The 16,416-nt window shown below is 38.2% G+C and overlaps 1 protein-coding gene across 1 annotated transcript in view; it reads right to left on the bottom strand.

Annotated features, from left to right (window-relative positions):
• The window catches only part of DCLK2 (doublecortin like kinase 2), a 1,465,027-nt gene that overhangs the window by 623,713 nt on the left and 824,898 nt on the right, over nucleotides 1–16,416 (bottom strand). Inside the window, exon 4 of the mRNA XM_044063457.1 lies at nucleotides 13,737–13,839. Within this exon, the coding sequence (XP_043919392.1) occupies nucleotides 13,737–13,839 (103 nt within the window). The remainder of the gene's footprint in view (nucleotides 1–13,736; nucleotides 13,840–16,416) is intronic.

The raw sequence follows: 16,416 nt of genomic DNA, 5'->3' as shown, positions 1-16,416 counted from the left end.
TGTTCACCAAATGCATAACAGCAGTAACAGCTCACTTGAGACTGCAAGGATTCCAGGTGTTTCCATATTTAGACGATTGGCTCCTAACCGCCCCACCAAGCATCTACTGGTAACAGCCAAGAAATACACTCTTTTCCTGGCAAAACTTTTTGGAATTAGAATAAACTGGAAGAAATCCAGCCTGACACCGCCCAGTCCATAGAGATCATAGGAGCAATATTCGACACCCGCTCCTGTGTAGTCTCTCTCCCAGACTACAGATTACAAAGACTGAGGCTTCAACTGTCAAAACAAGGTTTCAGCACGGGAGGTCCTCCAGCTCCTAGGTTCGATGGTAACTTCTATTCCAATGGTGCCTCTTGAAAAACTTCATATGAAACTCCTTCAATGGCTGCTGCTATCTCAGTGGTACCCAAATCATCATCCTTTGTCCTTTCCGTTTCAGATAACCAATCATTGCAAACAGGACCTACTTTGGTGGATGCAGCCAGAAACAGAGCTGTGGAGCTGCCCCTTTCATCCTCCTCAACCCACAGCCACTGTGACCATGGATGCTTCCCTGATAGGGTGGGGGGCACTTTCAGGGAATGTTAGTCCAAGGCACATGGTCCACAACAGAGGCCAATCTGCATATCAATGTTCTAGAACTGAGGGCAGAGCTTTTAGCATTGCAAGCATTCCAGTCTGATCTTCCTTCTGGGACAATTGCCATCCATTCAGACGTCAGTAGTCTGGTATATCAACAAGAAAGGAGGAACCAAGTCTTATCCCCTATGTCGAGAAGCCATGAGAATTTGGTAATGGGTGATAGCTTCCAACTACTTTCTGATAGCAAAACATATTCTAGGGGATTACAATGTGATTGCAGCCAAACCAAGCAGATGCATTCTCCTGCCTCACACGTAATCCCTCAACCCGTCCATAGCAACACAAAATTTCAACCATTGGGCCCAGCCTTGCTGCAACCTATTCACTTCCCCAACAAACCACAAATGCAGCAACTACTTTTCCCTAAATCCCCCACAGGGGGAGTCCCTGAGAGACACTCTAATCCACAATTGGCCCACGGGACTTCTGTATGCTTACCCTCCCATCCCTCTGATCCTCCAATTCTTGAAACAAAGCTCTCCATTTGACATGCAAAGTGATTCTCATAGCTCCTTATTGGTCTCGACAAGTATAGTTCCCCTTTCTCTGGCCTTACCTTCTATGCCAACCATGGATTCTGGATCCAACTCCAGACCTGATCTCTCACTCCACGGGTTGAGTCACTCAAACTTAACCAGTCTCAAACTGACAGCTTGGTTTCTCCACTTCTGCTGATCACAAGGCAGAATAACCTCTCCTCCCCTGTGCATAATATTATTCTGGCCTCCCACAAGCCATCCACTAGGAACCTTTACCTTGGCAAATGGAAGAGATTTTCAATCTAGTCTAAGCATAGAAAACTAGATTTGTACTCAGTCCCAGTTACTATAGTACTACATTAACTTATCAAATTTCTTTGAAAAAGGTGCTGCAGCTTCTACTATACTAGTCCATCTAGCTGCTATTTTGAGCTCCCATAATGGTTTTGGGAATTCTTTGATTTCGCATCATCTATGGAAAACCTTCCTAAAAGGAGTTTCACATATTAAACCTCCAATTAAACTATCTATTGAACCATGGAACCTCACATTAGTCCTACAATATTTGACACAACCTCCCTTTGAACCTGCAGCAACTTGTGACATCAGGTTTTTATCCTGGAATTCTCTCTTACTGGTGGCCATCATGTCAGCTAGGCGAATTTCATAGCTCCACACTCTATGCATAAAATGGCCTTATTTGATCTTCCACAAGGAGAGAGTATCACTCATAACAAACTCTTCCTTTCTCCCTAAAGTAATTTCGGATTTCTCCATTAATCAGACTATTGGCCTTCCAGTTTTTTCCTGAATTTTTCTAATAGAGGAGAGTATTGTCTGCATTCATTGGATGTGCATAGACAGTTGAGATTCTATCTGGACAGGACAAAAACACTGCGCAAATCTGATCAACTGTTTACTTATTTTCTGACCCTAAAATGGGAAGTCTGTGTCTAAAGTGACCATTGCTAAATGGCTCAGAGATTGTACAGTTTTCATTTATCATCATGAGGGAAAATCTATACCACAGAAAATCAAGGCTCACTCTACTAGATCTATGGCTACTTCTGTTGCGTTCCGTTCAACAGCTTCTTTGGATATTTGTGCAGCAGCAACGTGGGCCAATCCTCATACCTTTATAACCCATTACAAATTTGATTTGGTCTCTAGAGGGAGAGCTTCCTTTGACTCAATGGTGCTCAGGAATATTCTTACATAAGGGCCACCCAAGTGACACAAGGTAGCTGGGGACTCTGTCCCATCAGTGATGAATGAATGAAGATTAACAATATCAGATAAAGAGGTTATGTCTTACCATAACTTTCTACCTGTGTTATTGATCTTCATTCATTCATGTCCCTCTCTCCTTCCCCCTCCAAAGGCTCCTGGGGGATACTTTGGGTTCAAGTACTGAGTTAGGGCACTTGCACAGTAACTGCCTCTGCTTTACTGATAATGGGCAAACTTGGTAACAGGGAGAAGGACACTATGGGTAAAAACTTAGCTCGGTATAAGGCTGGCTTGGTTCCGAGGATGGAACAGACTTCCCATCAGTGATGAATGAATGAAGAGCAACAACACAGATGGAATATTATGGTAAGAAATAACTTCTTTTTTCCTGCTCCACTGGATTCTCCTTAATTTGGGGATCCATTGCTCTATCCTGCTGTGATGCTATCAGAGTTGGATTTTCTATACTAAATCCCTCACTGCACAGTTAATCCATAACTTCAGTTTCTATTTAACTTCTCTATTACTAATCCTCTTTTCTACTTTTCTTCTTTGTACTGTGAAATTTCCCATATCCTGATGCCTTTGCCTGTATTTCTTTTCAAATATCTTTGGTGGTGTTGTTTTTGTATTGATTGTTTTTTTTCCCCTGACATACTCAGAAATTGGAGAGAGGGACTGGTTTACTTTATCCTATTGTCTGTGTATTGACATTGCTATATTCACAGTTTGTCAGAATAAATGCTTGAGCTTCTGTTTAGTGGAGAGAGCTAGCAGGCTATTAAGGAGCCTAGGCTACTGTTACAGGACATGTTGCTTCCATGACAAGGATCGCAGTCCCACCTGTAGGGCTGGTTACAAAGTATCTTCCTTCTGTGAAAGGTCTGGGGACTTTTTTCTTTTCAAGAGGGGATTCCAAGATGGCTGCACTTTGTAGAGCATTTTGATTAGCATTCTCTTAGAAAACAAAAATAAAGCAGCTGGTGGAAACTGAAAGTATGGATAAAATTCAGTTACTGGGTAGTAACCATATTTCCTGGATGCCTGCAAAGAAGAAATCTGGAGAAAGCAAGACATGGGCATCATGAGGCACTGTAGCAACTGCCTCATGTTTACTGACAACCTGCTAATTCTCAAACAAACTAATATGGTATTTGAGAGATGAATTTACTCAATGTCACTGGAGGCAAAGCTCTCACATAAAAGCATTCCTAATGTCAATCAGATTGTCAGTAGTACACATGCTGTACCCATCACATAAAGTTCAAAGCAGATACACAGACCCACATATGCTGATTCACTTAAAGGTAACTTTTCTAAATCCTAAAGACCTCTTAGATGAAGTACACATAGCAAATCCCTCAGCAGTCCCAAATGCAATCTTTCAAAACAACACCCACATCAACACATACAGCCATATCGCATGGATCCTTTACTTCAACCTCATAAGGCAAGCCACCACAGAATCCAACATTCTGATTATTGGAGACTCCATTGTAAGTCACACTGATGTCCTTCTCACCAGGAAAGGAGAAAGATATGGTCAGTTGCTTATCACGGGCCAAGATCCCCTCCATTATGTACATATGCACCTCACTGAACCACAGATACCAGTATGACAGTCATAGGCCATGAAGGTGTAAATGACCTGAGACATATCTCCCTAGATTATATGAAGACAGGCATCATGGAGCTTCTGGAATAGGTGTTCCAGGCTGGTATAAGCCTACCACTGAGCAGCATTTTACCTTATCCACAGATTATGCCACAATACAAATAGAAGATGAATGACTTTAATAATTGACCTAGTTTCTGGTGTCATTCTAAGAAGGTGCAGTATTTCTCAGCATGGAAGGAGATGGTTAACAGATTACTCTACTTTGCCAGGAATGGTTTGCACCTCTCCCCTCTAGGCTTTTGAATAATAACTAAAACATTGTCCTCCCAATAATGCCTTTTTTAGGCATTTCCAAACTGAAAGTGCTTCCGACATAGCAAATCTAAACCAATAAAATTTAGGAATTACTGTTCAGCGCTAAGAGTTTAAACAAAACTCTTTACTCCCGCTGAGCCCTTCACATACTAGAAAATGCTGACATCTGTGCCATCACTGATGCATGGTTTAAAGCCGCAGAGAGCATACTGGCAGTACACAACTATGATGTCTTCCACACATTTACACCAGCTATTACACGGACAGGGACTAAAGGTGGAGGTGTCTCAACTTACATCAAAAATAAATACACCTCAAAGCTGGTCAGAAAGGACAATGCACTTGAGTTTCTCAATGTTCAAGTCTTCATAGGTAAAATCCCATACCACTTCCTTGCAAGCTATAGCTCTCCCTCTATGACCCAGGAAATATCATAACATTGTATTTAAACTTAATAGAGGCAGCTCGTTCTTCAACAAAGTAAATCAAAATCAAAAAGACGAGATGCCACCACAGAGAAGGTGTATTATTAATACACTATAAAAATAATAAAAGTTAAAATCCTGGATGAGCACTTTCAGCCTTTTAAGGACTTCATCAGATCCTTAATAACAGGTAATCAGTTCCCCTTTTTCAAAATGTAATCAGCCAATGAAATGTCATCTTTGCAGCCGCTGCTCCCGCAGTATAGGTTTCAAAGGGATTATACCATTCAATCCAAGGGGTTGGTCAGCTTGAATGTTAATTTGACCATCAATAACAAGGGACATTTTTTACTCAAAGAAATTTTTATTAAAATTTTTTTATATCTTCAAATAGACTGAATCATAAATAGTGAAACATAAAATAATATAACATAATAAAGCATTTTTCCTGACTGCAATATATCTGAGGTTTATACTGTAACATAAGGCTGGATATAAATAGTATAATGTTGTGATCATGGGCTGCTGGCGAAGGAGGTGGAAGTTCATCAATCATATGTGTTTGTTAAATTAAGGTGGTTTCCCCTTGTTGTATGCAAGTAGAGGAGTAAACTAATGTTCTTGGTTTGTGATGCAGACAAGAGGAAATTTTTTCTTTCATTTTTCTAAACAAATAGACTAGAAAAGCATGTAAGATAGTTTCTTAGCACTTAAGGACTACTGTTTTTCTCTCCAGAAGGAAAGCACTTCAACTGGAGCCAGTTTGTCTATAAGTGCAGGCAATTATTCATAAAATCATGAAACTTCTGAGCCTTCAACTGTAGGTTTAGCTCTTTTTGTGCCTGGGGTTATCAACTGATCTTTGAGAAGCAAAAAAAGGGTCTATATTACATTGTCGAACTCACAGGAGTTCGAACGTTGTAATATCGAACCATGAAGTTCGAAACCCAAGAATTACGAAAACACAGAACAGCAATTTTTTTCCCAGGGAAAAAAAATGCTGTTCCCATACAAAAAAAAAAACACTTACACTTTAAATTTAAACTAATGTGGGAGGCTGTGCCCCCCACAAGCCCCCTACTTAAATATAGCAACTCTGAGACTGCACCACAGTGGAGGAAAGAGCAAAGCCCTGAAAATGGCCCACCAATTTTTCTTCCCTGGGAAAAAAAATCGGTGTGCCGTGGCTTTGCTATTTTCGTATTTCGAACATTTGGGTTCGATATTACAATGTTCGGACTCCTGTGAGTTCGACGTTGTAATATAGACCCCAAAAAATCCTTTTCACCTTTTAAATTGTAGCAATTAGTGCCATACATGGAGCACTACAGTTCCTTAGTTATAACAAATTCCAGTACCATACTGGCATTTGTATATTTCAGTATGCACCACTAACACTTTCTACCACTTTGCGCCAAGGGCGGCTGCTCACTTTGCCTTACCATAGCTAAAACTCTGCCATAAACTTTGCAGAATATTTATTTATTTATTGTACATTTATTTACCGGGAGAGTCCAACTGGGTTAGAATCCCATTTTCAGTGGAGGCCCGGGGAGAAAAGCTCCACAGAGTTTAATACAGGAAATACAATTTACAAAGCTCCACAGAGACTTGTAAAATAAAAAAATATTCACAAATGAATAGAGTACAATACAGATACAGAAAGGTAGATAAAGAAATGTGAAAAAAATAAATTCACATGGTGTAACCAAAGACAATATGGTTGCAGGACAATTGTACAGCTATAAAGTTACATTCCACAATGGTTAATACAGTAATCACACATATATATGAGAACAACTTAGGTAGTAGCTAATAGAAGATTCCTTACAGGATACACGTGCAGTATTGATTTTGCAAGGGAGGCTACTTAGGATTGGAACGGTTACATAACCAAGAACTGTTTAAATGGGACCGGAGGAGTTTTCTGAAAGTATTTTTGTTTTCTGTGGACCTAATATCTATGGGGATGGAATTCCACATCTTTGCAACAGAAGTGGAATATAAGGAATCCCCAGAGTTATTGTTGCTTTTGGTTATGTCAACCAGGGCTTTGTTGGTGGATCTTAAATGGTTTCTGTTAGAACACATATTAAGGAGGCCTTGATGAACATGTACTCTGTCAGGATATACAGGATTTTGTGGGCTATAGCAAGCTGGTTATATGCGAGAAGGTTAGGTAATTCTAGCCAGGATAGCTGCTTGATAGCTAGACAGTGATGTGTCCTAATGGGTGAACCAGTAGCAAACTTAGCTATTAAACGTTTAGTTTGTTTAAATCTGCTTTGTTTAGGTTGATGAATATGGAGGAGTCATAGAGAAGAGAGGATAGCAGGTGTGTTCTTGCAATGGTAGCTTTACTATAATTGGTGAGGTACTTTTTACATCTGTATAGGGTTCCACTTTTTTTGGACTTTTTTATTGTCTGTGAAATGTGGGTGTCAAATTTCCAAGTAGTTTAGTGTGTTGAACAGGTGTGATTGGAGTGTTATTAGAATATTGTGAAAGGGGGTAAGGGTCTATGGTTCTAGTGGGATAGAATATCATTAACTGTGTTTTTTGAGGGTTTAAGTATTAGTTGAGAGTTGGCTAGCCAGGTTTCAACAGCAGCAAAGGATTCTTGTGTTAATTCCTGGAGTTGAGGGAGTGTTGGGGCACAGCAGATTCAAGTGGAGTCATCAGCATACTGGATTAAAGTAGCATGTTGGGTGGTTTTATTGAGTTGACTGGTGAATATGCTAAAGAGAAGAGGTCCAAGGATGGATCCTTGGTGAACCCCCAGAGTGACAGTTAGGAAGGGAGAAAAGGTATTTAGCTATTTTACTGCTTGTTCTCGGTTAGATAGATAGTCTTGAAAACCAGGTAAGAGTGGAATATCTTAGATTAAGATTAAACAGAGCATGTAGATTCATGGGATGAGAGACCATATCAACAGCCTTGGAGAGATCTAGGAACACTGTGGATACTAGGTTACCATTATTTAGGTGTTGATTTACTGTGTTGGTAAAGCTAACAAGGGCTGTGTTGTACTGTGGTTAGGGCAGAAACCATGTTGGGTGTGGGCTAGGAGATTATTAGTAAGGAGATAGAATGGCAATTGGACAATAGTTTGATAAATCCACAGAGTTGCCTCCTTTGTGGAGAGATATAATATATGAAATTTTCCATAAAGAAAGAACTTGCTGTTCTGGTAAGGAGCGATTATAGATACTGGGTAGGAGATTGCTTTGGCTGCAATTTTAAGGTATTGTGCAGGTAATTTATCAGCTGCCTGGGTTGTGGGTTTAAGTCTATTCAGATATTTATATATGGCGCTAGTTGAAACAGATTGTGAGGAGAAGCAGTTTTGGTTTACCGGTACTGCAGATAAGTTTAGATATGAAATGGAAGAATTATTATTGATGAGGGAAAGGATGGATTTGGTGAAGTATTCATTGAATTGGGTGGCAATATTACTGGAGGAGGTCTTGATGTTAGGGGGTGGAATACTGGTCTTACCTGGTTGTAAGATTTTATAAATAGCTGCCCAAAACTTTTGTGGATTAGTCTTGTGTTTGGATTGGATTTCTATATAGTGGTTTGTTTATCTGTCATAATATATTTTATGGCTTTATTTCATAGCTCCTGATATGACTGCCTATTACTATGAGTTTATTTTTATGCCATATGTCCCAGGCTTTGTCTCTTTGCTTAAAAAATAGACAGGTAAAGATCAGCCAAGGGGCATAGTTGGATTTAGTTCTTACAGTTCTGATAGGAGCTAGGTAATTCAGAATGTTAAGGAAAGTGTTACTGAAGTACTCTACAGCACTACTGAGGGGGAGAAATGACAGAGGTCTCCAGTTGCATTGATTAAGTGCCGATATAAACTCTTGGGTTTTGAAATTCTTTGTATTTCATATTTGTTGGAGGTAGGGTGATTTTAATAGATTTAATTGGTGTCTAATTACATAAGTGGGTAGGTGATCACTGATAGTGCATGGGAGGGAGCTTAACAGGTAAGATGTGTACCTAAGAGGTAAGAATATGTATGATAAATACTATATCTGGTACTAAAATGGGAGCTGGCAAGTAACACTTTCTAACACTTTGTGCCAAGGGTGGCTGCTCCCTTTGCCCTACCATAGCTAAAACTCTGCCATAAACTCTGTAGAATACATATGATAAATACTATATCTAGTACTAAAATGGAAGCTGACAAGTAGTGAAAATAAATGAAGCCAGACACATTGAAGGAAATACATTTGCAAGTAAATGCATTCCTATAAGCATTTAGCACTTCAGTACAAAACATAACAATGCACAATCTTCTTTATTCATTTAAGGATATCCAGAGCACTTTTTCTTAATGCTGATAATCTGTTAACTGACAGAATGCAAGTTGGGAGGAAAAGAGAGATATATAAGAATAGATGGTGTTGGTACAAGATGGAACATAGGGTCTAACATCCACTTCCAGTGTGGTTAAATCTAATTTTACAGCAGATAAAGCCTGTACGTGTAGCTGTCTATTTTGTGCAATTACCCCTACCTGGAGGGGAATCTTTACTTTTTGGAAAGTGTACATAGTTTCCTGCGTTTACTGTGAGTTAAAATGGGGTTGGAAGACTAAATTAAAATGTATGTACGTTTTGATTCTTGACTGTTGTTTTGGAAGTGAAAAGCCACAGCTGGATATAAGACCAGCATGTCAAACATCTATACTGTATGCAAGTCACAAGTTAGAAATATATATAAATTCAAAACATGCAGAATATCATATGTGAAAATCGTCTCTCATCAGAATGACTGTCTTAACACTTATATTACGGAGTGTAAATGACACTGTTAGTAAGCAAAAGAAGCAAAGAGTATTGAACTATATTAAGAAGTGCAGGGAGCAAATAGTAATGTTAGAGAAGACACGGACAGAAATGCAAATTTGTCAAAGGAATTTTTCAGAAAGGATACTCTGCAGTGCATCAGGGACAAAGGAAAAGGGGGTAATAATATCGACTGCAAAAAGGATGTCAGGAGAAATAGAAGAGGAGGACAGAGGCAATGGCAGATTTGTGGGAATGATGGGGTATTAGAAGAGGAAGAGTAGAATTACAATGGAGTGTACTTGTACTCTACTTAAAACTACTATTAAGGAGTTTAAGGGAATTATGGGAGAGGTGATTAGCTTTCAGCAAGGATTATTATTCATGGGAGGGGACTGGAACCTGATTTGCAATAGTTAGGATGCATCTGGGACCTACAAGGGATATAAAACAAAACATAGCTGATGTCTGAAAAATGTAAGAGAATAGTTGGAATAGAGGATGTGAACTTAGCATGAATACAGACAGAATTTATATATATTACTCCTAAAGGTACAATAACTGGACTAGACAGGATAGTAAATGTATTTCACAGGAGCATGGGTATTTATTTGACAGTCTGGAAACACATTCAATAACTATTTAGAACTATGCACCAATAAAGACTAAGATAAAGATGCAGGATAATAAAGTAGAACTAAGACCGTGGCTCTTTCCTACATACTTGACAACAAAACTGAGAAACTTAGAATGGGTAGTAAAAATGATTCCAGAGTTATATTAAAAAAGATACAATTTATTTATTTTTTCAGAAATGATCGCTAAGGGGTGGGATACAATGGCAATGTAATTGAAAACTATGGTAGAAATAAGAGCGAAAAAGATTTGGGAAAGAATATGAATAATTTAGAATTTTATTTCTTAATGCACATTGATACAAAACCTGTTGTCCATTAACTTTTTAAATTAATCTGACTGTGGGCCTTTTGTCCCCCCCCCCAACTTATTTTTGGCTTTGTCCAGAACTCTTGAGCAAAGACATTGCTAGGTATGGGTCCTATACCTGTTCTGAATTGTTAAAAAATTAATGTTGCACATCTGCATGCCATCTGATGTTACTATGTAATATAATAGTTTTGCTTTAATAAAATGAAAATTAAAAGAAATTATATTTCCAGTTGTATGCTAGTGACAACAATAAACCAAACTGAAAAAAAATCCCATGCTCTAGTAAAAGATTACCACATGCACAGCAAACACCTGTATCTTTCTCACCTGGATAATATCATTGTAAAATTAGTTAAAGCACTATCTTGTGAACCAGATAAAAGTAAAACCTCTTCTCCCTAACATTTCAAAAGCCCCATTAGCTCCAAACAAATTTCCTTCGCATTGCTACATGAAAAAGATAAAGCAAAGTTCGGAGCACAGCATTTCCTGAGCTTCCTATTATCAAGCTATACTTGTGCAGTTATAAAAACATACAGAAATCTGAGACAGCGACAGAGAAAGACATAGGGAGAAATAAACATCTGTAACGTGTGAGAATGCGGAAGAGAGAAGAAAGACACAGAAGTTTTACTTACTCATCCAACAACAGCAGCAGCTTATTGTCTGCTTACAAAATGGGTCTTCTAATCTAGGTGTCAATATACCAGTCAGATGTTAACATTTATAGATAGAAATACTGCACAAGAACTTACTCCATACACCTTTTACTGTCCCTAATGGTACCTCTAGTGACTTGTGTATTGTTTTTGCTAAGCTAGGAAAGATGTGCAGCAGGTAATGGTGATGAAGGATAATGAGGGAAATGAACTCACAAGCAAGGAGAGTGTGTTGAGCAGATGGAAAGAGTACTTTGAGGGGCTGATGAATGAAGAGAATGAGAGGGAGAGAAGGTTGGATGATGTGGGGATAATGAATCAGAAAGTGCAATGGATCAGCAAGGAGGAAGTAAGGATAGCTATGAAGAGGATGAAGAATGGAAAGGCTGTTGGTCCAGATGACATAACTGTGGAAGCATGGAGGTGTTTAGGAGAAATGGCAGTGAAATTTTTAACTAGATTGTTTAATGAAATCTTGGAAAGTCAGAGGATGCCTGAGGAGTGGGGAAAAAGCATTTTGGTACTGATTTTTAAGAATAAGAGTGATGTGCAGAGCTGTAGTAACTACAGAGGGATAAAATTGATCAGTCACAGCATGAAATTATGGGAAAGAGTAGTGGAAGCTAGGTTAAGAAGGGAGGTGATCAGCAGTATGGCTTCATGCCAGGAAAGAGCACTACAGATGCAATGTTTGCTCTGAGAGTATTGATGGAGAAATATAGAGAAGGTCAGAAGGAGATGCATTGTGTCTTTGTGGACTTAGAGAAAGCATATGACAGGGTGTCTAGAGAGGAGTTGTGCTATTGTATGAGGAAGTCGGGAGTGGCAGAGAAGTATGTAAGAGTGGTACAGGATATGTACAAGGGTAGTGTGACAGTGGTGAGATCTGCAGTGGGAGTGACATATGCATTTAAGGTGGAGGTGGGATTACATCAAGGATCAGCTCTGAGCTCTTCTTATTTGCAGTGGTGATGGACAGATTGACAGACGAGATCAGACTCGAGTCCCCGTGGACTATGATGTCTGCCAATGACATTGTGATATGTAGTGAGAGTAGGGAACAGGTTGAGAAGACCCTGGAGAGGTGGAGATATGCTCTAGAGAGGAGAGGAATGAAGGTCAGCAGGACTATGGCAGAATATGTGTGTGTGAATGAAAGGGAGGACAGAGGAATGGTGAGGATGCAGGGAGTAGAGTTGGCAAAGGTGGATGAGTTTAAATACTTGGGATCAACAGTTCAGAGTAATGGTGAGTGTGGAAGAGAGGTGAAGAAGAGAGTACAGGCAGGGTGGACTGGGTGGAGAAGAGTGCCAGGAGTGATTTGTGACAGACGAGTACTAGTAAGAGTGAAAGGGAAGGTCTACAAGAGGGTAGTGAGACCAGCTATGTTATATGGGTTGGAGACAGTGGCATTGACAAAAAGGCAGGAGTCAGAGCTGGATGTGGCAGAGTTAAAGATGTTAAGATTTGCACTGGGTGTGATGAGTGTAGACAGGATTATGAATAAGTATATTAGAGGGTCAGCCCAGGTTGGACGGTTTGGAGACAAAGCCAGAGAGGTGAGATTGCGTTGGTTTGGACATGTGCTGAGGAGGGATGCTGAGTATATTGGGAAAAGGATGTTAAGGATGAAGCTACCAGAGAGGAAAAGAGGAAGGCCTAAGATAAGGTTTATGGATGTGGTGAGAAAGGACATGTAGGTGGTTAGTGTGACAGAGCAAGATGCAGAGGACAGGAAGAAATAGAAACAGATGATCCGCTGTGGCGACCCCTAATGGAAACAGCTGAAAGAAAAAGTATATATATATATATATATATATATATATATATATATATATATATATATATATATATATGCAATATAACATTATACACACTGATGAAATCTTGTAATACTGATGGGTCTTTGTAGACTTACACACATTAAAACTGATAGCCCAACTATGGGCTTTAGTTAGTGTCTGCAATTCTTTTATCATGTCTAGTAAATCTTCTTGAATGTACCTACAATAAGACAATATTGAATACTGCACAATCGCATCTAATTTTAGTTGCATTTATTTAAGTTTTTATGCTTCAGAAACTAAATATTTCCATACAGATTTGACTGGAAAATGAAATGCAAAATGTATGTAAAAGAAATATGTGAACTGCACCAAGATCCTTAATTTTAAATTCATAATCCGCACAGAGGTTCTTTGCAATTGGCACTCAGAGACCATGAAATTGCATCTGTCTCATCTTAGGTCTGTTTGGTTTTCATCTATCTGTTGTATGAGGAACATTAAAATGCAAAGCAATCTATAAATGACACTGACTTCATCTGTTTTAACAAATCAGATGAGTTTCAAACAAAACAAAATTTAAACTGACAAATTTCCAGCACAAACTTTTAAAATACAAACATTAATTGCTAGGCTGAGGTTAAGGTAAATTATAAATTTTATGCTATCAGCCATAATAATAATAATAAAAAAAATTAACTCCTAGTAAGATATCACAATAAAGGCCACATATATCAGTCTATCAGTAACTTGTATTAAAACTGGAAATTTAACTGTTGCAATCAATTTAAATACCATTTCAGATGTGTGAAGCAAAAAAGCCCTTACCAGTGTGATCCAGCACAAAGTCATCCTGAGCATACCGATATTTCTCTGGTCCACAGGCAATGAAAACATCATCATCCCCAAAGAAATCTTGCAAACATGTCACCTATAAAACATGGAAAAGTTATACTCAAATGGATGACAATGCTATACATTCACCCTTGTGTTAATGTCATGTACTGCAATAATGGCTTCTAACTCCCATATTTATATCTTGCAAAATATATAATACTATCTCAAAAAATCTCAAGCAAACTAAATGTAAATATTTAATATTTTAAAGAAATTTATAGGGGTGAGTTCTACCATTTACCAATTTATAGTTGCTGCTGCCATTAGCAGATATAAATTCTGTTAATTAATGTTAAAAAAAAATCAGTACTTTACAGTTTCTCTGGAAAAACAAAAGAAATGAAAATCCTGGATCAGCATTTCTAGGATGAAACTCTTATATTAACCTGCCTAAATGTCACAACATGCTTTAACAAAGTGGTATACAACACTGAAATGAATGCAGTACATATAAAAAGAAGTCTGCTAGAGCTGTCACAATTGATGTATGTAGATAAATGGCTGCAAGAGTCCAGTCATTCTGATGACACCTACTATCAAAGTTGCAACGAGAGTAAACTCTGCTGCTTGATAAGGCTCTGCTCCTAGATAAGTATGAACCTGTTATCAGTTTGCCATCCATTCCCTATTGCAATACTACCAGCTTACAGTACCTTTTTTAAAAGTAACAATCAATTTATTCTTCAAGGGCAACAGGCACTTTATTTGAAGATGAAACAATGAAATATAAAGTTGTTTGCCAGCAGCAACCTCTTCATTAGTTACACATCTCTTTAATGTGGAATTATTTAGATGACTTTTACTTCTGCAGAAATGTGCATATTTACTAATATTTGGGGATTGTAATGACAGAAGTTTGAGTAGACTTTTATGATGGAAATGTTCTGAATTGGGCAGTTTTGTCATTATTGGTTCATACATTTTGTTTCATTGCTTACTGGAAAATTGTTCAAAACAATAAATTTAAAACACAGTCTAACAAGTGTGCTGTATTATACAAGGAATATAACTTAATACAATCAGGAAGGTGAATGAAAGAACACATATGTTTGCGTGGTCCTAAATATGTGTGCAAGTGGCCTACGATTTGAAAACAGCCCAAAGGTAAACTTTATCCGCCACTGGCCAGATGCATTTGCCTTTGAAAGTGGGTTTCAATGCTGTTTCAATGAATGTGACTTTCAAGGGCAGAGAAGTTTTAATGCCAAGTCTGTTTTCACTATGAGACTGTATTAGTTTGTTTAGCAAATATCTATCAGTGTTTATGCTATTAAATTTAAAATAAAAGTTTTAAATTAAACCAAATAATAATTGTAGAAGGAAAGCATAAAACAGTATGCACATTACAGTGTTTATGGTAAATACGGAAAAATAGCCAAGTAATGGAATACTGGAATGGCTGCAGGGGGAGGGCTGTGTATGGGTGGGACCCATTTGACCATGATTGTGAGGGGGTAGGGGTGGCAAACTCAAAGACAGCCCAGGGTGGCACAAACTCTAGCTATGCCACTGGTAGTAGATACACACCTTGCTTATAAAATCTCAACAGAGAAGAAAAGTTCTGTCCTAGATTAATGAAAGTAGTACTGTAGACTGCTAAGGCAAAATATATATATATACTGGTTAGGGAAGAAATTTCCTATCACTACTGATAAAATTTACTTATGAGTAGTTCCTTAAGATTGTTTCATCCATACCACATGCAGGACATTAGATGACATGGTGTATGTTAGTGTCTGATGAGAGCACATCCTAATGTAAAAGGTATGCGGTGCTTGTTATAAGGGTGTTCTATTTGCTGTATTAACTAACTTTATAACACACCATAAAACTCTTTACTTATTTTCTCAGAGTTTGCAAGTTAACTCTGTATGTTCCAACTTCTACCATGAAAACATACATTTGCATAGGCATATAGTCCATATACATTTCTATTCATCTCCAGCAGGGTACACTGTGGTTACATTCTTGAAGCTCAGCACATAACATACAGTTTCATACACACATAACATATAGTTTTCTTACATTTGTAAGACAAGCTTATGGATCATATTAATATTTACAAATAACATAGGATTATTTACAAAATTCTAGCTAGCTGGACTGGCAGCCTTTACAGAAACATGCATCATACATGCACAATCTTACAATTTCTTTTTTAGACAGGAAAGTAGCAACATAAACTCCTAAGCCGCACAAAATGTCACAGTCTATTCCTGTGTTATGTTACAGTCAGTTGCTACACTAGTCATTCTCAGAGAAAGTATCTGCAGCTCCTTGCTGTATCTCAGCAAAATTACACTGCAAGTGACAGGGAATATCATGTACTTATTTTATTTATCTAATTTGTTGCTTGTATAGACCCTATTAACAGTGGCAGCTGCAGGTTTGTTTTCCTGCCAGGGCATAACAGGGGCTTAGTAGTTAGCCAGTGAGGCACTTACAACATGTGAAAAAAAACACCAAAACATCACAAAAATCAAGTACAGAATACATGATACATGATAACAATTCACCCACAATCCAGTGTTAAAAATGTACGACCAATTCTTTACGGGAAAAAAGTGAATGCCATAATCTTGTAAATCCTGGCAATGTTCACAACAGAAAA

This window comes from Protopterus annectens, chromosome 2.part1 (genome assembly GCF_019279795.1).
Source record: "Protopterus annectens isolate FY-2018-M chromosome 2.part1, PAN1.0, whole genome shotgun sequence".
Taxonomy (NCBI): domain Eukaryota; kingdom Metazoa; phylum Chordata; order Ceratodontiformes; family Protopteridae; genus Protopterus; species Protopterus annectens.
This window is presented reverse-complemented; position numbering and strand designations above follow the sequence as displayed.